At 44.8% G+C, this 21,997-nt stretch overlaps 1 protein-coding gene across 1 annotated transcript; it reads right to left on the reverse strand.

The window, feature by feature from the left end:
- Positions 1-275: 275 nt before the first annotated feature.
- On the reverse strand, positions 276-11,582 carry ASHR2 (ASH1-related protein 2). The gene is made up of 2 exons (XM_086490682.1): positions 10,826-11,582; positions 276-1,315 (listed from the first exon to the last, which is right to left on the reverse strand). Exons 1-2 carry the CDS (start codon positions 11,515-11,517, stop codon positions 808-810), a joined length of 1,200 nt encoding a protein of 399 aa, XP_086346808.1. The 5' UTR covers positions 11,518-11,582; the 3' UTR covers positions 276-807.
- Between the last annotated feature and the right edge of the window lie 10,415 nt (positions 11,583-21,997).

Below are 21,997 nucleotides of genomic sequence, written 5' to 3' on the forward strand. Positions count from 1 at the left end.
AGTAGATACGCTCTCTTACATTCCCTTGTAAACCTCAACCATAATACAAAATTGTGGCATGCAAGATAAGTATGTGTAAACAAGCCGGGCAGAGAGAGAGAGAGAGAGAGAGAGAGAGAGAGCTGAAATTCCTCAACATACACTCTCCCTTTTTGCCAAAAGGAACTGCCAGTAAAATTTGTGCAAACAAGGAGCACTCATATCATAGTTACTCTCAACAATCCATCTATGCCATTTCTACATTATCCATTCATTTTTACTAATGCTAAACGACACAATCGAAGCTTTGTTGCATGAATCAATTTCACAATTGAGAGAGATATTTACATTACTATGCTCTAGTCTGCTTTTTCACATTATAATACATATATTTGCTCTTTTAAATCAAGCTTCTGAAAGTGGTCTTAATAAAACCAAGTCGATCCTCCGATTGTTTTCTCCTAGTGCTGGCATAAGAAACCAATGGGCTGTCTCGAGTCCAGCTAACAAGATAAAATACCCAAAAAAACCTTTCAAGAGCAATTTTGTACTCTAAATAAACCATGCATAACCCAAAAAAAAAACGAGCATCGCCACAGTAAAAAACACTTCTCCTACCACCATCAAGAAGAGAGGACAAGCTTCTTTCTCACAAATGGTAATACCGGCGAATATAAGCCCTTCCTTTAAAGGCTTCCCACATATGCCAGCAGAGCATATCCCAGTCATGGGATACAACTACCACCACCTGCTACAAATAGGCAATTGACATGGAAGTGATGCAGCTTAGCTTGATAAATTCTTTCTGTCGCTCCTTCCTGAGCTTATTTAAGGGGAGACTTTGTGCTCCTGTATTTCTTGTAAAAAGTCCTCTTCTGATCTAAGCTCGCCACATACATTACACTCCATGACTGATGATGATACACCATGTGGTGGTAACGGTGCCAAAGTTCCACCACAACTTTCACGCGGACACAGGTACCTCATAAAGAACATGGCGTGTGGAAAGCTTCCTTGCCCATCTCCCTCCCCGTCCATTCCCTCCTCCTCATCTGTATTTTTCATGGCTTCATCCTCTTCTTCAGATGCCTCACCGTCTACAGAAATTTCATCCCCTTTTTCTCCATTTTCTTCATCACTCCAACCTTCCTCAATTTTGCAGCGATCACATCTGCATTCAAAGCCGTACTCCTCTCTCAGCTTTCCTTGCCTCTCTGCAAACCGCCAATTCACTGGAAAGTAGCTTATGCAGACTTCCACACCTTCAGCTATGTCATGAAGGCACCTTATGATGATATCCGTGTTGCCCACACCGGGCTTGTCAATATAATCAAACCTGTGCTGACCACAAAGGAATGTGAAAACACAACATAGCTCTGCACAAAATAAATACGCACTGAAGCAATGAATCAACACACTCCATTCGCTCTTGTAAACCAACCCAGACCCCAAAGATTCTCGCAAAACGCCCTCAACTTTGCATCACCCCTCCTTGAAATGAGGAAAGGGGGAGAGCCTCAACGCTAAATCACATGGGCATGTTCAAATGGGATCAAGGGTGGAGGCGAAAGTCGTGGCACACATAGATCGTGAGCCATCCGATCAGGTTACCCAAATTTACCATGTATTTCGATGATCGCAATGGGCCTAGTGGTTAGAGCACATGGCTTGCTAGGGAGAGGAGGTGAGTTCAAGATCGTGGGGCGTGAGATGACCAGCGTTGACCAGTAACCAGCCCACCCGAATCTCATACGACACGCACATGATGAGATGAGCCTTCATAAGTTACGCAAGTTACAAAGGTCAATACAACCAAGAACAGCATCTAGCGCTATCTATACCACAGACTGGCTGTAGCATAGCATGCATTGGGTTAAGAGCAAGATATCTCCCATAAAACAGTGGACGAGCTTTCGTCTCCTCTGAATCATCAATATAAAGTCTAGGTAGTAGGATTGCCCTGTGTGAGCCTTTACATGCCGTACGGTAACGGTATTCTTGTAATAGATGTGCAACTTTACTTGAAGGAGTATAATTGACTAGAGACATCAAGGTTGAAATATTTAATAGAGTGTGCTCTCTTCTCATGTGCACGTGTGAGCTGCGACCTTGGAAAAATAGTTCAACAGCGTGTGTCAAAATCTTGTATTTTTGGATGCCGCTTTTTAATCCTCTTATTATAGGTTGCCGATTATTTTCAAGTTTCACATAGGCCATGACCTCTCCAGCAAGTTGAAGCAACACCCCTAATTCAATGTCTCTTACTTGGATGTGCAATGGGCTTGAATCTAAGTTAAAACTTATTTTGAGAACTTTATGGAACATCTCAGATGGTGTTCCATCCTTGGACAAAACTCCTGTAGTCTCTAAAACTGTTGCAAAACTCCATGGTTAATCATACAAGCATCCAAAATTCCAAGGCCTCTCATACAGACTCCAAGTTGAGCAAGTATATAATGTGGAAGGGACAAATACAACCAAGAATTAAAGACAAAGAGCTCACTGCTGCTCCCGCTAGCCCTGCGCACGCTTCCCCTTCGCCCTGTACCTGTCCCCCCCCTCGCCATCACTCTCCTCCCCCCCTCCTCCCTCGCGCTGTGCGCTGCCCAGCCTGCATGCTGTTCGCCTGTGCGCTGTCCCATTACCATCCACGGTCCTGGAGGCACCGCGCACTGTACCTTCAGTTGTGGCCAAGGCCGCAAGTTTGCCTACTGTGCGGGTTCTTGTTCAAGACACACACTCCCTCTCGAAGGTGATACTGTTGCCTTGGGCGAGTGGCGGTTGGATCAGACAAAGTGTGGAGTATTTGGGTCTCTCGAACCAATGCTTCATTTGCAGACAGATGGGCCACTTAGTGAAGGCCTGTCCTCACAGGAGATCTACTGAGCAGGCCAAGCAGACAGATACCCAGGACATAGGCTGGTACCTTGACATAGGCCAGAGATCAGCCAGCTGTGTGAGAGTGCGAGAGAGAGAGAGAGAGAGAGAGAGAGAGAGAGAGAGGTATGGTGGAAGAGGGGGTGATCAGTCCCCCCATGACTACCATGAGCAAAAGACCCAATACACAATAACCAGATAGTGTGTGGAAGTGGGCACCCCCTACCCCATAAATAGATGCCCAAGGGGAGGTAGGGCAAAGCTTGGAAAAGCCCCCACGACCCAACAAGAAAATGATATATGGAAATATATGAGGGTGCCTGGACAAAGGTGGGCAGCCAGCCCCAAACTCAGGCGGCCGGACCATGTACAACCTAGAGTATGGGTGGCCAGCCCGGAGACATACTAGCTGTACAAGTATGCCCTAGACCTACGAAGCAGCAGAGTGGTGTAAGTCTAACACCCCCTCTCAGCACCAGATTCTGAACAAACTGCATGAAGCCGAAGATGTGAGGCAAAGGATGAAGATGTCTGCTGCGATGTCTCCAGCAGTCTGGGGTGTCCCAACCTCTGAGAGATCTCCATGGTAAAGTGTCGTCACGAGCAGTGTAGCAAACATTGTACTCCGCTAATGCAGTGTGAAGTTACTGCATGAAGGCGAACTGAGTGTGAAAACAACTCCTTGTCGTAAAAGAAGTGCCAACGGACCTGCAAGTGTCCTGCCCAATAGGATCTGTGGTGGCTGTAGTCAAACAGTCCGGAGAAAATGGGGAAGCCCAGGAACCGTCATGAGAATGACTTCTCATGACTGGAAGCATGTCAATGCATGAACCTGTAACCCAATGTGGCCAGGTGGCTAGGCTGTGTAAAACTCCAGATAGGCCAGATGTAGCAATCTGCACCATAAACTCCTCCGAATCAAGGAAAGTGGGGAGGTAGGGCAAAGCCTGGAAAAATCCCCCACGACCCAACAAGAAAATGATATATGGAAATATATGAGGGCGCCCAGACAAAGGTGGGCAGCCAGCCCCAAACTCGGGCGGCCGGACCATGTACAACCTAGACTATGGGTGGCGAGCCTGGAGACATACTAGCAGTATAAGTATGCCCTAGACCTATGAAGCAGCAGAGTGGTGTAAGTCTAACACCCCCTCTCAGCATCGGATGTTGAACAAACTACATGAAGCCGAAGATGTGAGGCAAAGGATGAAGATGTCTGATGCAATGTCTGCAGCAGTCTAGGGTGTCCCAACCTCCAAGAGGTCTCCATGGTAAAGTGTCGTCATGAGCAGTGTAGCAAACTGTTGTATTCCGCTAATGCAGTGTGAAGTTACTGTGTGAAGGTCCCGAATTAAGTGTGAAAACAACTCCTTATCGTAAAAGAAGTGCCAATGGACCTACAAGTGTCCTGCCCAATACGATCTGTGGTGGCTGTAGTCAAACCGTCCGGAGAAAATGGGGAAGCCCAGGAACCGTCATGAGAATGACTGGAAGCATGTCAATGCATGAACCTGTAACCCGATGTGGCCAGGTGGCTAAGCTGTGTAAAACTCCAGATAGGCCAGATGTAGCAATCTGCGCCATAAACTCCTCCGAATCAAGGAAAGCGGGGCTAGGGCAAAGCCTGAAAAAATCCCCCACGACCCAACAAGAAAATGGTATATGGAAATATATGAGGGCGCCCGAACAAAGGTGGGCAGCCAGCCCCAAACTCGAGCAACCGGACCATGTACAACCTAGACTATGGGTGGCCAACCCGGAGACATACTAGCCATACAAGTATGCCCTAAACCTGTGAAGCAGCAGAGTGGTGTAAGTCTAACACCTCCTCTCAGCACCGGATGTTGAACAAACTGCATGAAGCCGAAGATGTGAGGCAAAGGATGAAGATGTCTGCAGCAATCTGGGGTGTCCCAACCTCCAACAGATCTCCATGGTAAAGTGTCGTCACGAGCAGTGTAGCCAGTGTGACATGAAACGTTTTGGGGTATCGTGCGTTTCAGGGTTTCGAGGTTTCTGAAACGTTTCGTTTCGGAGCTCAAAGAAAGCGAAACACAGGTTTCGTTTTATATGTATGTTCGTATAATTATACATTGAATATACATACAAATTCATCTGTAAAGACATGAAATACCAAAATCTAGATGTGAGACTTGAGTCACGAGTGAACAAGGTAAGTCGGCAGCCAGCTGCAACAAGGGGGCCATGCTGACGTGTAAGGTTCAAAGAGAGAGAGAGAGAGAGAGAGAGAGAGAGAGAGAGAGAGAAGGAGAGAGATTATTCGATGTGCGTGAGGGTCAAAAAATCGATAGATTTTTTGAGGCGGCCTTTGTGCATAGCTTAAAAAATCCCCAAACGGGTGGTTTGAGGTTAACTAGTCAAAAGGGGGCAAAAAAGAAAAAATCAACTCGTTTCGCACGTTTCACCGAAACGTTTCGGCCGTTTCGCTGTTTCAGGGTTTCAGAGGGCTGAAACGGGTTTTTATGTCACTATGAGTGTAGCAAACTGTTGTACTCCGCTAATGCAGTGTGAAGTTACTGCATGAAGGTCCCGAACTGAGTGTGAAAACAACTCCTTGTCGTAAAAGAAGTGCCAATGGACCTGCAAGTATCCTGCCCAATAGGATCAGTGGTGGCTGTAGTCAAAACCGTCCGGAGAAAATGGGGGAAGCCCAGGGACCGTCATGAGAATGACTAGAAGCATGTCAATGCATGAACCTGTAATCCAATGTGGCCAGGTGGCTAAGCTGCGTAAAACTCCAGATAGAACAGATGTAGCAATTTGCACCATAAACTCCTCCGAATCAAGGAAAGCCAGACTAAACAATCTGCACTGTAGAAGCTACCGTAGGCTGCAGCAGCAGTCATTGAGAGACCGCACGCACCACCACCACGCACCACCACCGGATGGTGTCCTGTCAGTAGGTAGGGTATATATATACCTAGATGAATCCAACAGTCATCGAGAGACCGCACGCACCACCACCACGCACCACCACCGGATGGTGTCCTGTCAGTAGGTAGGGTAATCCAAGATGAGGAGAAAGCCAGACTCAACAGTCTGCGCTGTGAAGGGCCTCTGCGAGATGGTGTGGTCAGACCAAGCAATTTGCACCGTAATCATCCTGTAGAAGTAAGGAGGCCAGACTGAGCAATCTGCACTGTGAATATCCTTTGAGAAGAGGAAAGGCCAGACCAATCTGTCTGCGCCGTCTTGCCTGTATCTCCTGCCTCCAATCCTCCGGTGTGAACCAAAAAAAAATGTGCACCAACGACACCACCAAACAACAACTCGGTGTGGCTCTCAATGTGAATGAGCCGGGAGTGACATACTGCCCAAGTCGGGTGATAAGTCTGCTGTAAGGTTACCGAGGGTGAGTGTAAGCAACTCTGAAGATAGCAATCCAAATGATCAGGAGTGTAGAAGAACAACTGCACTGCCATCCAAGCCAAGCTCCGGGTGACTCCGGATGTAGTCACGTAATGATGCCTGATCTCCCGCATCTTATGGGTAAACTCTCCAAGAGAGTCTAAAGCACTGAAGTCCCACTCCAGTCCGTAGATCCAAGCAATGAACCTGCCCAAGAAGAGATTCAAGATCCTCTCCGTAAGTCCATGTAGATGCTCCTGTGTAAGCAAGTGATCTGACGTGTCGAGGTCGAGTGGTAAGTGTCTGTCCACCCAAGATGCTGGTGTCCTCTCTCGGAATGTCGGAATCCCATATGCCATGAGCATGGCCATATCTCTTGTGAACTTCTCTGATGAGTGCATAGTAGTGTCCATAGCAAACCACAAGTCACCACCCCCTCTGGAGTGCGCAACCGCCGAATGATGGCTGGAATGAATGGATCTCCGAAGGATCGTACACCCGTAGATGATCAAGGCTCAAGCCAATGTCGAAGATACCGTGTACCCCAGCTGTCACAAACTGGTGACGTGGCTGCCCAGTAGACACACACAACAGTCCCAGTGATGCTGATGGAAATGCTGGCGCTAGCAAGCAATGACGTTGCTGGTTCGGAAATTCCGCCGCAGAACGCACTGGCAGAGATGACATGGCAGCAGCGTACGGACAGGCTGACGGGGCAGAATTGTATGACACAAATGCTGACTGTTTTTTATTCTACGCAATGTCCTTTGCTTTATTTTACGCAAGTTAGAGAGAGAGAGAAAGAAGCTCTTTGCTTTATTTTTAAGGGCAGTTTTTTATGGACAGCTTTTGGGCTTTGCTTTTAGCATCCCTTGTAAAACTTATTTAAGAGTCTCTGGGCTCCCACTCTGCAGAGCATCTGGACGCAAAGTCTGAGAGTGAGACCCGAAGGCTCGCTTGTACTTTGAGTTGCAGATTAATATAAAAAGAAATGCCGAAAGGGGCACCAGTCTTTGGGGCCAATATCTCTAGGCACGGAACTCCGTCGGGCCAGTGTTGAATCAACTGTGAACTGTTTTGAAGTGTTTATTTGTGCTGTCGCGGTAGATTCTCGAGTTGAAGTGTCCAAGTCTGTTACAGTGGTATCAAAGCACGGCCGATTTCTCTTCTACGGGAAATCTGATCTTTTTTTTTTTTCCGCGGCACTTATGGCTTCAGGCAAAGATCAGTCGACTCCCTCTACATCCGGAGATGCGGGAAGGGATCACAACGAAGATTCACACGAGTATGGCTCGCCTTGGCCTACTCAGGCGGAGCGTCAAGAGATGGAGCGTCGACAATTGAACGGCGATGCAACAAAGATGATGCTCAATTTTGCCAAGGACCCGAAATTGGCAAAATATATGAGCAAGACTTCTTTCGAGGAGGTGCACACACAGTGGCAGAAGACCACAAAACCACCCCGAAAACCCGCTATCAAGAAACCTCCTACTCCCAAGAAGTATACAGAGAAAGAATTAGAAGAGGTGGTTGATGCACGAATTGCTTAGCTTTTTGACGTGCAGAACAAAGCCAAAAAGCACAACAAAAAGCAGAAGAAAGGCACTAACTTACCGGGTTATTTGGGTCGTCAATCTACATTTGAAAAGGCAAAGAAACACAAAAAGCGTGTTCGATTTGAATGAGTACCCAGTTCTTCTTCTTCTTCTTCTTTTGACAGTTCTTCTAGCTCATTTGACTCGAGCGAAGAAGACACAAAAGGAAAAAAGCGAAGCAAAAAGCAACGCTTCGGAAAGGGTAAGAAAAAGGCAAAGAAGTCTAAATCTCGTCCCGTGATAGACAGTTCTACAGAGGACTCGTCTACAGACAGTTCGGACTCTGATGACAGCAACTTTTATGCAAAGAAGAAGAATTTTTACAAAGCCAACCAGTATGACTTTCTGGAAGACGAGAGCAAGAAAGTCTGAGAGTTTAAGGAAGGTGGATAGTCAATTAAATTTGACACTATTTCTGGTTATATAGATGCTTCGAAGGCTTTGTCTTTTGTACAGCAGTTTGACATCTTTCGCGTGAGGGCGTTACTCAGAGCACTCTCAGAGTCGGAGAGCTGCCTCTTATTTTAAGGGGAATGCTCGAACTTGGTGGTACACGCTTCTAATAAACAAGATTGCGCCAATTAAATGGCTGAAATTCAAGAGGCTTTTTATTTCTTCTTGGCTGACTCGAGAGTATGAACGCGATATACGAACTGCTTGGAACCATCTTCAAATGACCAAGAAGGATACAGTGGACGCTTATTTGCGAGAGATTCTAGAGCTCTTTTCTACCCGCCTCTTCATTTAAGAAGATCTCGTTCAAGGAACAAATTGAGCGGTTTACCTTGGGTCTTCCTACAGAGATCCGAGATCACTGCTTGGAACAAAAGTCAGCTTCCATTCAGGAGTTGATGAGTCATGCGAAACGGGGTTTTGCCATTCACTCTGGCAGTTTGACCTATCCCACCGATGAGATCATGACGCAAAGAGCCAAACAGACTTCGACAAATGAAAGTAGAAAGACGAAGAGCAACCCAGAAAAGAAAGATGCACGACCCAAACTCACTCTACAGGAGAGAGCTTGCTACATCAGGGAAGGGAAGTGCTTTGGATGCGGGGAAACTGGACATATCTCCGTGAAGTGCCCTAAAAAGGCACAGAAAGGACAAAATGACAAGGACGACGAGAGGCCTGAGAGTTTGAGAGCAGCTGAGGAACGTGGAAGAAAAGGCAAGATGAAAACTCGTTCCAGATTACATGGGTACCGATCCCAACACGATGGACAAGAGTACAAAACTTTGCCGAGCTTGGGGCAAAGTGAAATATATATACCTAGATGAATCTAGGATAAGCCCAGATTCACCCTTGAAGGAAAGTGCAAGGTATAGACCCATGGTAGTCACCCACAAGATAAAATAACCATCAGCTCCATCATGCATAGTATTGACTAAATACCACGACATGCACTGGAAAATTTCCCTAATGGATTCTGATGAATTCTAATGGGAATGCTGATGATCATGCTGTGTGCAACCGGAGAATATGCATCTAATCTAAGTGACTGGTCATGCACGGTCTGCGAACAGACTCACAAAAGTGCCAGATCACTTCCTATTCTAAACTAACTTGACTGAACTGAACCCTTGTCATGCTTTAGCTTGTCCACGAACACATAGGGTTGAATGTGTCACGTGGCACTTAATCGAGGGCGATTACAATGCTTTCAAGAGGGGGGTATGTCACAAATTGGTGACGTGGCTGCCACTACACACACAACAATCACAATGATGCTGGCGAAAATGCTGGCGCTGACAGGCAGTGACGTTGCCGTTCCGAGAATTCCGCCGCAGAACGCGCTGGCAAAGCTGACGTGGCAACAACGTACGGACAGGCTGACGACAGAATTGTACGACACAAATGTTGGCTGCTTTTTATTCTACGCAATGTCCTTTGCTTTATTTTACGCAAGTTAGAAAGAGAGAGATAGAAGCTCTTTGCTTTATTTTTAAGGGCAATTTTTTATGGATAGCTTTTGAAGCTTTTGGGCTTTGCTTTTAGCATCCCTTGTAAAACTTATTTAAGAGTCTTTAGGCTCCCACTCTGCAGAGCATCTGGACACAAAGTATAAGAGTGAGACCCGAAGGCTCGCTTGTACTTTGAGTTGCAGATTAATATAAAAAGAAATACCGAAAGGGGCGCCAATCTTTGGGGCCAATATCTCTAGGCACGGAACTCCGCCGGGCCAGTGTCGAATCAACTGTGAACTGTTTTGAAGTGTTTATTTGTGCTGTCGCGGTAGATTCTCGACTTGGAGTGTCCAAGTCTGTTACACCAGCAGTCACAAAGAGACCGCATGGACCACCACTAGATGTGTCCTGGCAGGAGGTAGCTTCATCCTCTGTAAAACAACACAAGCCAAGAGGCTACTGTCCACCCAAAAAGGCAACTGCGAGGTGATGAAAACGCTGCTGTCCAGCAATTTTCAGCGTGCTCATACACTCCCGGCAGAGTCCAGAGGGGTGCAGAGGGTCTAGCAGCACCTAGGCAACGACTTCTCCTATCCCATCGGCTTGCTTATTTTACAGCATAATAATAAGTTGTCTTCCATCCTTCGCTTGGCCATCCCGAACCACAATGGATTCCCCTCATAACTTGCAATTTTCAGCCCTATCTGTCATGGATTATCTCCCATCAGCTTATAGATAAGGCCAAATCAACCTCATAGACGACCCCATATTACTCTATACATCTCCATCTTCGCAGCATAGGGGTGATTCACACAACTCCAAGAGGATCTCATTCAAGGAGTTACTTGGCAGTTGAAGCAAAGCATAGTCGAGCAGAAGGTGACCATTCACATGAAGTTTACAGAGAGGTACCTTTGTCTCTTGAGCCTCAGCTACTACCTTCCATGTTGTCATTATTTGTGCAATAAGAAGTAATACCCACTTTTCTATACCTACACAATTTACATAGCACAAAATGTGCCAGCTGCATACCTACAAAACATACATAATTCACAGGAAAAAATCAATGTACAGCTCTACAAGTTTGAAGTAGCTGACCTGCAAGCATTTGGAAGGCAGTCATGATTAAAGAAGGAAGCTTGGGCATAGATTGCATATGCACGGATCTTTCGAAGACGGGTATCAGGCACAAAAGTACTCAAACCAAAACCATTTCTCTGATCCTTTGCTATGAGAGAGGCCACAAATTCCACAGACCATGAAGGGAGCTCTTGGCATTCAAGCTGCCAAGATCTAATGGCCTCCGATAAAAATGTATGTACTAGGTGAATCTTGTCATTTACAGAACCCTCTCCTTCAAGAGAAAGGAGCTGCTCGAAGCAATGCGGCGATACAACAGCAAGATTGTAAGCTGCAATCAAATACCGAGCCTGTGTCTGTGAGTCGAAGTCAAGTGTGCACAGTACGAGCAGGGAGAGAGCCCTGCATACAAAGGGGGTATGTGTAGAGGTCGATGCAGCGGCAGCACATTGTGGACTACAGAAGGCAGCTACCTGGCAAGTAGTGCAAAAGGACCAAGACCCATTTCCGTTAGGGTTGGGGTTAAGGTCAGGCCGCGTGCAGTGGAAGCAAACGGTGTTCGCCGATGCGGTATGGGCATCCAAGTAGGCAAGCAGTGGAGCCTCTTGTAAGAGAACTTGGCCTGCTTCTAAGGATTGTGAGGCGACAAGAGCGCGCCCTCGCGTTGGCAACTGGGTCTGTTTCAGCAGGAAACTGTTTGCCCCCGCCATCTTCCAGACCTCCTCAGACCATGCTGCACCAGCTGCCAAATGCAGTGTTCAGATTTTAATTTCGAAATTAGAGACCCCATCTATATTATATGTATGTATATATAATATATATATTATACATTATATGTTTAATCTAACATCTACTACTGGGAGAAAGGAAATAATATTCATAAGTTACTAAGATTCCCTCTACTCCCCCCTTTCGCATTCGCCTCCTCTCCCCTCTCCTTGCTGTTGCTCGCGACCTGCACTGCCCATTCTCAAACACCGCGACCATCACATCGAGGTTTCCATCCCTCCTCCTGTGTGTGCCCCATCCCTCCTACCTGCGCGGGCAGCAGCTCTCTCTCTCTCTCTCTCTCTCTCTCTCTCTCTCTCTCTCTCTCTCTCTCTCTCTCTCTCTCTCTCTCTCTCTCTCTCTCTCTCTCTCTCTCTACGTTTGGTATTGCAGGCCTCTCTCTCTCATGAAGGCCTCGAGAAGCAGTGCAGATCGATGGTCCAAGGCTGGCGCGGGAGGGGAGGAACCCTGAGAGGAGGGACGGCAAGGGTAGAGGCAAGAAAGACGCGAGCCTGAGAGAGAGAGAGAGAGAGAGAGAGAGAGAGAGAGAGAGAGAGAGAGAGAGACCCAAATTGGGAAAAAAGCCTCACCCTCCACGTGCCTTGGCTCCCTCCCCTCTCACTCTCAGCCTACGACTAAACCTCCAATTCAGAGGGTGTTAACAATGCATTTTTTGAATTTTATCCAGCTGGTACCCCATACTCTATCTAATCTAACATAATATGGAGGAACGGGGAACCCTTTACAATTGTCGAAATCTACAACACGAAGACTAAACTCCAAAATTGAATGAAGCCCATGTGCACACAATAAAGAGGGAGAGAGAAAGAGAGAGAGGCCGTCGAAGGCCGCCAATCATACTAGTATTCTATAACGGCAGAGGGGTACCCTTTACACGTGTCAAAAACTGTGAGATGAAGGCTAAAGTCCAAAAATGAGAGAAGCTCCTCTGCGCATGATAAAGAGGGAGAGAGAAAGAGATAGAGAGAGGCCGTCGAAGGCAACCGGCCGTACTAGTTCTAACTCTAGGAGGGATTTCATTGTCAAAAAATTCTGCAAGTTCTCTCCCCCTCATATTAATCTACCATGAGCACGATAGAGAGAGAGAGAGAGAGAGAGAGAGAGAGAGAGAGAGGCTGCCGAAGGCGGTTGGCTGTACTAGTTCTAACTATAGGAGGGATTGCACTGTCAAAAAATTCCACAAGTTCTCTCCCCCTTAGGTTTATCTACCACGGGGTGGAGGTGGATGGCATCAGTGGTGCGCATCAAAGGGGGGGCACCACGTGCGTCAACCGAAGGCGGTTGGCCGTACTAGTTCTAACTCTAGGAGGGATTGCATTGTCAAAAAATTCGGCAAGTTCTCTCCCCCTCATATTAATCTACCATGTGCACGATAAAGAGAGAGAGAGAGAGAGAGAGAGAGAGAGAGAGAGAGAGGCCGCCGAAGACGATTGGCCGTACTAGTTCTAACTATAGGAGGGATTGCACTGTCAAAAAATTCCACAAGTTCTCTCCCCCTCAGGTTTATCTACCATGGGGTGGAGGTGGATGGGATCAGTGGTGCGCATCAAAGGGGGGGCACCACGTATGTCAATCTTTAAAAAAATTACTCAAGATTAGTTTTCATCCCAAGATTAGTTTTAATCCCAAAATTTTGTTTTGTGGCCTTGTATTCATTGCAAGAAACGTGCATGGACGTAATGGTTAGGGAGTTTGCCTCCTACATCACCCACGAGGGTTCCAATCCAAGCCATAAGGGGGTACGACATCCCGAGATTAGTTTTTACAAGGCGGCGGCCATGATCTCGCTATGCTCCCCCCTTTCATGAGGATCGTTGATCGCATCCATCCCACCCTGCGGCAAATAAACCTAATGTTCCCCCCCCCCCCCCCCCCCCTCCTTTCTTATAAATACCGATGTACACTTTGGAGTCCGGTACTTGCATGCTCATAGCTGTCCAAAATCCCGCATGCTTAGTGGGTTGCAATGGTTCTACTCATATGATGAAGAGGGTATGGTGCCGTAGATACAATTTTGAAGGGCCTTCCAAGTTTAGTTGGCTCTCTTTAAAAAGTTGGAGTATCGTTTTGCGGGGCATGGTGAGAAAATTTGATCGTCAAATTCCCTTTGCTCTATTTTGCCAGGTTTGGTCGCAAATGGTGAATCAAATGAGTTCTATGTCAAAAACAATGTTAGATGCATGGGCTTGGTTGTCGTGATTGTATCGAATGTTTTTGAACTCTCATCAAAACCAGTTATGAGGAATTTTTGAGTTTCGACAAACCTTTGGATGTAGGTGAGATTGGAAGAATGATGAGGTTTTGCTCAATTTGTGGAAATTTGGTGCTTTGATGATGCTTGACAAGGTCGAGGTCCGATCAGGACTTCCGGCACTCAATTTGGAGTCCAGAGCAGACATTTATGGCAAAAACAAATATATTTTTGTGTTTTTCATGTGGGTTTAAGGGGGTTCAATGGGGAGGCGTGGCTTGGTGATGCCACATAGCAGCAAGGTAAAACCCACGTGCACATATTGGAGCTTTAGAACAGTGGTATATATATTGAACTCGGAGGTGTAATTGCTTCAGACGGAGGACGAGGTGTGCCTGCAAAACATGGAAAAAAACATAGCACATGCCATAAAACTAACATAACTGCATACCTGGTGAATCCCATAGCACATAATCAAAACTACTCGTGATCAGAGAGAGACAGAGAGCGAGAGAGAGTAAAAAGCGCATGTACAAATGCACCTCCTAGAGAGAAGTGCTACACCTACACGGCGAGAGAGAAGAGAGGAGAGGAGAGAAGAATAGACACGAGCACTGGGTGCAATCTCCCCCCATGCAAGAGTGAGCAATTTCCTCTTGCATGTATTTATTTATAGAATTTTTGCATGCTCAAAGTGAATACATACTGGCCGGCCACGCATAAATGGCCATATCTCATAAAGAGCACTTAAATAATGAAAATGTCCATAAATATGCTATCCTTTCGCATAACCCTTAGTTTTTCCCATCTATCACCTGCAGTAAATAAATCATTTTTCATTTTCATTACATACCTTGTCATAAAATCTAATATCTAACCAACCCAAATGATTTTCTCATATTAAACTGATCATTTAATGTGGGATAATAAATGGGAACAAGGGTTAGAATATAGACATGTGCTTACGAATCTATCTCAACACGGGGCCAATGGTAAAGGGGTCCAAATGAGAGATGGTATGTCAAAGAGCAATGCTACCTAATGGAGCTTAAAGACCGTAGGGTTAGCTTCATTAAGGACCTCCAAAAGTTAGTCTTCAAAAGTCCTTTGACCTTACGCAAGCTAGGGCTGACCTTGAGGTGGGAATCCTACCCAAGCATGAGGTGCTTGTTGGAATGCTAAGTTTTAGTGGGAACTTTACCCAAAATTTTGAGGTGTTTCTCACATGCTTAAATGATTAAAGTTCTTGAAGTATTCAATTCAAAGATAACTCTCAAGAGACATGAACTTGTCATGCTTGATTGAATACGTCCTTGAAGTATTCAATTCAACCAAATGACTTAATAAGCATAAAAGAGATATGTTCAAATGATCCTCCACATGTAGCCCTCATGATGTGTTTGAATGCTATTGGATAGGTTTTAAAGGGGTCCAATGAGAATTTAGATACATAAAAATAAATAATTAAGTTCTTTCGCTCAAAGAAAAAAAAGAGGACCATATCCAAAGAAACTAATAAAATAATATAAGAGAGAGAGAGAGAGAGGTGTGACCAAGCATGAGAGGGGGGGTATAATCTCCCACACACACACACATATTATCTCATTGTGTGGACTGCAAAATGCAAGAGCTCCATCTCCTTCTCCAAGCTTGTTGAGAAGTGGAGAGCCTACGCCAACACTCTTGGCTATAGAATGCAAATCCAACCAAGAGCCATGCTTCAATGCTTAAGCTTGCCATCTTCTTCATCTTCATTACTATGCTATTATGCTATGCTAATCAAGAAGAGTGATGATAAGTGAGGAACTATTTCTTTCTCCTATGGAATGTTTCTTCTTTCTCTTTCCTACCCTCATTCTCCGCTAGCTCTCTCCACCTTCGAAGGTGTTTGAGGCCTTGGGACTGAGGCTTGGACCGAATAGTTAATGCTTTTTGCAAAGTTTATGTTAAGCTCATGATGCATGAAGCTTTCCATCTTCATAGCATCACCATGTCAGGATTGACAAGGGCAAGGCCGGACTAGACAAGGGCAAGGCCGAGCTAGGCAGTGTGGAAAGGGAGTCCAACTAGGGCAAAGGGCTAGGAGCCATGCTATATAGTGGGAGGTTGGGAGGTGAACTCCAAGGCACTAGTTCCCCTAGTCTTACATTGGTATCAAGAGCCAAGTTTCCTATTTTTGGGAAAAGACAGGCGTGGTGCTTTTGAGCCACACAAAGCCTTGCACGAGCTTAGAAAAAGGGGAGCCGAACTCAGACGCATGTAGGCACCCCAACTTGGGGCGGGGGGGGGGAGCTTTTTTGAGCAGGAGAAAACGGGACCACGCCGGGCTCGTTGGGAGCGCCTGCACAAGCTAGAGCTTTTTCGTGCTTGGCTCGGCCTCAACAGCCCCCGCCATAGCCCACCTTCGGAGCTTCTTCTCCCTCGTGCTGTCGTCAAAAGCCTGCAGCAGCAGCCCGTCAATTTATTTTTTTTTCGACCACTTAGGGATTGCCCATATACACTTGGCCAACCCTCTTGCCCTCCTAGGCTTCTTGGCCCTCATACGCCCCTTGGCTCGCGTGGTGAGGACCTTCAAGCCGCGAACAAGAGTGTGGATTTCGACCTTCACACCACCATCGGCTAGGACTACGGCTGGTTTTCGAGCTTCAAGCCACGAACGGCTACGAGCTGATTGAATTTCAAGCTTGAAAATTGAACGACAAGTATTTGGATTTCGAATTGAACAACAAGTTTTTCACACCGTCCTTCGATCGCAACTTAATTTCACCACTTTGACGTCGGCATCTGATGACGTTGTCAGCACTCCCAATTACTCGGTACTTTCAAGTGTATTTTTTGCTGCAAGTTATTCACTGTGTTTTTGATTGCTTGGTGGTCACTTTCCCGGCTTGGAATTCGGCATTCGGATTAGTGAAGAAAAAAGACGACAGTATACGCATGTGCATAGACTACCGTGGCTTAAATGCGGTTACTGTTAAGAACAAGCACCCATTGCCACGCGTGGATGAGTTGTTCGACAAACTCACTCATGCTCGTATTTTTACAAAAATAGACTTGCGGTCAGGTTATCACCAAGTCCGTATTCGACTTGCTGATATACCCGAAACTGCATTCCGAACAAGGTTTGGACACTACGAGTTTTTGGATATGCCCTTTGGGTTAACCAATGCGCCCGCAACATGCATGACACTTATGGATAGTGTCTTGAAGCCGTATTTGGGAAAATTTGTCATCGTTTTTCTCGATGACATTCTAGTCTACAGTGCTTCTAAAGAAGAACACTTACAACATCTGAGGGAGGTGTTCGAATTGTTATGAACAAATCAATTATATGCCAAGGAATCTAAGTGAGATTTTTTGAAAGAAGAAATTCACTATCTTGGGCATGTTATTTCAGCTAATGGGCTACATATGGATCAATCCAAAGTGGATACAATCCGGCAGTGGCCTTCTCCTAAAAATCTAGAAGAGTTACATATTTTTTTATAATTTGCAAGTTTTTACTGAAGGTTCGTTAAAAACTATGCTAATATTATTGTTCCCATGACGGGCCAACTGAAAGGCAAAGGCAAAGCTTTTCAGTGGGGACCTGCTCAACAGCATAGTTTCGATATGCTCAAGGATGCATTACCTACAGCTCCAATACTAGCTATTGTAGATCCTTTGAAACCATTCGTTTTGGAAACGGATGCCAGTGATCGTCCTATTGGAGCAATCCTGTTACAAGACGGGCAGCCAATTGCATTTGAAAGCAAGAAGCTGGATGCAACACAGCAGAACTACTCTACTTATGAACGCTAACTCTATGAAATAGTGTCTGCCTTAAAAACATGGCGACATTATTTGTATGATGCTCAGTTTGAGATTGTGTTTGACCATGAAAGCATCCAATGGTTTACACAACAAACGGATTTGAAGGGTTGGAAAGCTAGGTGGGCTGAGATCCTTCAGGAATATGACGCCAAGCTCCGGTATCGTAAAGGACGATACAATGTGGTGGCTGACGCTTCAAGTTGTATGCCAGAGATCAATTCTCTGTTGTTCACGGAACTTCGTAGGTGAATTTTTGGATTCTTTAAAGGGCAAATATGAGCATGATGACGCATATTCCAAAGTGTGGAGCCATGTACAAATGACGGATCCTTCTCACTCCAATGATGTTAGTGTCGCGTTAACCTCCACACATAGTTCTCCTCTATCGAGTGATGAACTACAACGACGGAAGCATTTCACCATCGACAATGGGTACCTATTCCATAAGGGGAGAGTTTGTGTACCGACGGACACATACATTCGGTGCCAAATTCTTTATGAATGTCATGATAGTCCAAGTGCAAGGCACCCGGGTATTAGAAAGACTTATGCTCTCGTACGACGACAGTTTTATTGGCAAGGTTTACATGGCTTTGTTCAAGCTTATGTCTTGCATTGCCAAAAATGTCAAGTTAACAAAGCAGAGCGCTTGAAAGCAGGAGGACTCTTACATCCTTTGGAGATTCCCAATGGTAAATGGGAAAGTATCTCTATGGATTTTATTGTGGGTTTACCAACCACTATACGAGGTCATGACTCGATATGGGTGGTCGTAGACCGGTTGACTAAACTATGTAAGTTTATTCCAACCAAATCAACGATTAAGACTCCAGAACTAGCCAATTTATTTGTGGAGAACCTATACAAGTTGTATGGTTTGCTAAGTAACATTGTCAGTGATCGTGATCCCAAGTTTAACAGTCATTTTTGGAGGGTTGTGTTCAAACGATTGGGTACACAACTAAACCTCAGTACAACCAATCATCCAGAAACAGATGGTCAGACTGAACAAGTTAACCAAGTGCCAGAGGATATGCTAAGAGCATATGTTAGCAAGAAACAATCAAATTGGGAAGAATATTTACCTATTCTCGAGTTTACCTACAATAGTGCTAAGCATGTCACAACTGGATTTAGTCCTTTCATGCTCATGTATGGTTTTCAACCTAGGTCACCTGTTATGGTGGGGTTGGCAACCGAAAAACTCCAGTAGGTTAAGGATTTTCTCCAAGACTACATAGATATGCTGAAACTGGCTCGTCAGAATGTCCAACAAGCGCAGGATTGGTATAAGAAGTACGCTGATGAGAAACGTCAGCAAGTTACCTTTGAGAAAGTGGAGGAAGTATTTTAACGTGTGCCAGAACATTCAAAAAGTCTGAAAACTGGGCCAACACCTAAATTATCTCCACGATATTATGGGCCTTTCAAAATACTCAAGCGAGTAGGTGATCGTGCCTACAAATTATTGCTACCTACACATTCTTGTATTCATCCGGTGTTTCATGCAAGCCATTTACGTAAGCGGTTACATGGGGACGACAATGTCATTGACCAACGGATTTTGGTTGATTTCATTGAACCTCCTACCTTACTGCATGAACCTGAACGCATTCTTGACTATCATGATTTACGTACGCGTCATCATGTACATCAATAAGCCTTAATCAAGTGGAAAGATAGACCTAAGGAAGGCGCTGCTTGGGAAAACATTAGTGTTCTTAAGAAGAAGTTTCCCACTTTTGTTTTCGAGGACGAAAACTCTTCTTTAAGGGGGGAGTAATGTCAGGACAAACAAGGGCAAGGCCGGCAGTGTGGAAAGGGAGTCCAACTAGGGCAAAGGTCTAAGAGCCATGCTATATAGTGGGAGGTTGGGAGGTGGACTCCAAGGCACTAGTTCCCCTAGTCTTACACACCAAGGTCACAAGGAACACAAAGATTGTATTGTAACAAAGTCTCTCTTGATGGGAGAATCTATAATACAAACGGATTTTGGAGGGGGGACCGGCTCCAAGTAATCCGGTCCTCATCTATTGTCATGTTCTTCAATACTCTCTCTCTTGCAAAATTATTGCTCATGCCAAGTTAATTACATACTATGTTTATGTTGATACCATCAATTAAGTTCACCCTCCATATTCTCAAAGTAATCTCACAAAAATGCTCACTCTAATAGAGAGAATATTAGAGTGCTCTAGTTGGTAGCGACAAGTTTTAATTGAGCTTGTAATAATCTAAGAATAATCGGTTTGTACTATTGTATAGATAGCTTGGGATTTTTGCCAAGGATAAGTGCCTTATTAATACTCTATCAAGCCTTGCATAATGAATTGTACACCACAGTGATCCGAAGTGGGATATCGTTCCCAAATAAGATACAAATTGTTTTATTGTAACCTTCTAAAGTAAACCATCAAGGTCTAGCAAGGATAGAAAGACAATATTATTGTATCCATGAGTATCTTCTGACAGTCTATGCATGTAGCCATCATCTTGCCATAAACAAACAAATCTACATACTTGGCAAATCACATGACACAATCGAGATTGCATCCGAACAGAGAAGATAGAGAACGAGAGAGAGAGAGAGAGAGAGAGAGAACGTGCAGGTGCACCTCCTAGAGTGGAGTGTTACGTCGGCACGATGAGAGGAGAAGTGAGGGAGGAGAAGAATGACACAGACGCTTGGGTGCAATCTCCCCCCATGCAAGAGTGAGCATTTCCCTCTTGCACATATTTTATTTATAGATTCTTCAATGCTCAAAATGAATACACATTGGCCGGTCGGCACAAATGACCATTGCTCATATTGAGCACTTAAGTAGTAAATGTACATATATATCCCTTATCCATAACATACTATGGGGTTGAAAAAGCAACTGCCCTCAGTTGTGAGATACAGAAGTGGTGGAGCCGAGTGCGAGGTACAAGACGCTAGGTACACGCCTGCATAGCACAATGAGTAACTAAAAACCAAAAGAGTAACAAAGATTAATAGGAAGTAATGTAAAAGTGGAAAAATGTGTAACGTGTGTATGGTGTGATGGGACTGTATAAAATGAAGTAAATGTGCATAGGTGCGGAGTGCAACATTGGTCAGAAATGTTGTTCCAAATAGAGCACCATCTGTTAACCTTCCACCTTGCCATACCAATTCATTATATTCGTTCATATCAATCCATACCAAATGTGGTGGGCCAATTCCACATATAATGTAATCACGGAGAGTCTTGTCGTACTAGACGTAGGCACTCTAGTAGACATGTATCGACATCCATAATTTTCCATAACATTATTGCAAAGCGGAGAGTGCTTCACTAGGCGTATGCACTCTAATACACATGTCAAGAGTCTTACCATACACCGAGAAAAATTTACTGAGCTAATGGAAAAACCGAGCAAGACCCGCCCGGGGGGGGGGGGGGGGGGGAGCTTAATGCATACATTCCATACCAGGTGTGACGGAGTAGAATGCAAGACATCTCCAAAACACAGATATAAGAAAACCAACTCTACCGCCCATGGAACACATCTGCCATCCCTCCTTTACCCAACATTTGCTGATATAAATTCTTAAGGAGATCAATAACACAAAAATCAAAAGCCTTCAACAAAGATAACCATAGAATCATATTCTCTATCTTTGCTTCATAAAAAGCTACGAGATTAATCTTTTCTAGGAACTTTAGCATAAAGAATTGAACAAATCATAAAACTGCCATCAATCTACATCTAGCCAAAACATACATAAATTCTTAACCAAAATATGTCCTTATTGGCAAGGACCACTTACATAAAATAATAGGCAAGAGAGATATCTCCTAGTAAGAAGATGGCATGGCTCTCATCATTTTGTCCCTCTTTTTCAAAGCTTGTCAATGAGTTTTTAATCTGCCTCTAGTAAAGCATGCAGATAATCTTCATGATCGGTCACACAAATATTTGTACAACTAACAAACCCATTCTCAAGTGAGGGGTAACCAAAGGACATGTATTTGTGCTAAAAAAAAACCATAAACAAATTTAAAGTCTTACAATATAAAGAAACTTAACTTTAAGCTCTAAACTCATAGCTTCAATCATTGAAGACGTGTCAACCGAGAAATCTTTAATGCCTTTGTGGCATCATCTCATTTTATCTCCATTCAGGCTTCAAATGTAGCTTCCTTCTGGTCTATTTTTTACAGAGACCCTCTATTTTTTACAGAGACCCTAAACCCATATCTTGAATGTCACTCTTGTCATGAAACTCTATCTCAATGATCGCGCTAACCTGATCACTACACAATGGCAATGGAATTGATGCACTCTGACTACATCTTCTAGAATCACCACTAGAGGAGGGACTTCATACATACAAGCTAATGTATAACCTAAAAACATTGTAGGGGATAGGG

Source organism: Adiantum capillus-veneris, chromosome 19 (assembly GCF_014529385.1).
Source record: "Adiantum capillus-veneris isolate H3 chromosome 19, ASM1452938v2, whole genome shotgun sequence".
Lineage (NCBI taxonomy): Eukaryota > Viridiplantae > Streptophyta > Polypodiopsida > Polypodiales > Pteridaceae > Adiantum > Adiantum capillus-veneris.

Coding starts and splice junctions, on each gene's coding strand:
- ASHR2 (XM_086490682.1), bottom strand. CDS start 11,517: ATGGCGGGGGCAAACAGTTTCCTGCTGAAACAGACCCAGTTGCCAACG. Junction 1,316..10,825: donor TGCCTTCCAAATGCTTGCAG/GTCAGCTACTTC, acceptor TGGTCAGCACAG/GTTTGATTATATTGACAAGC.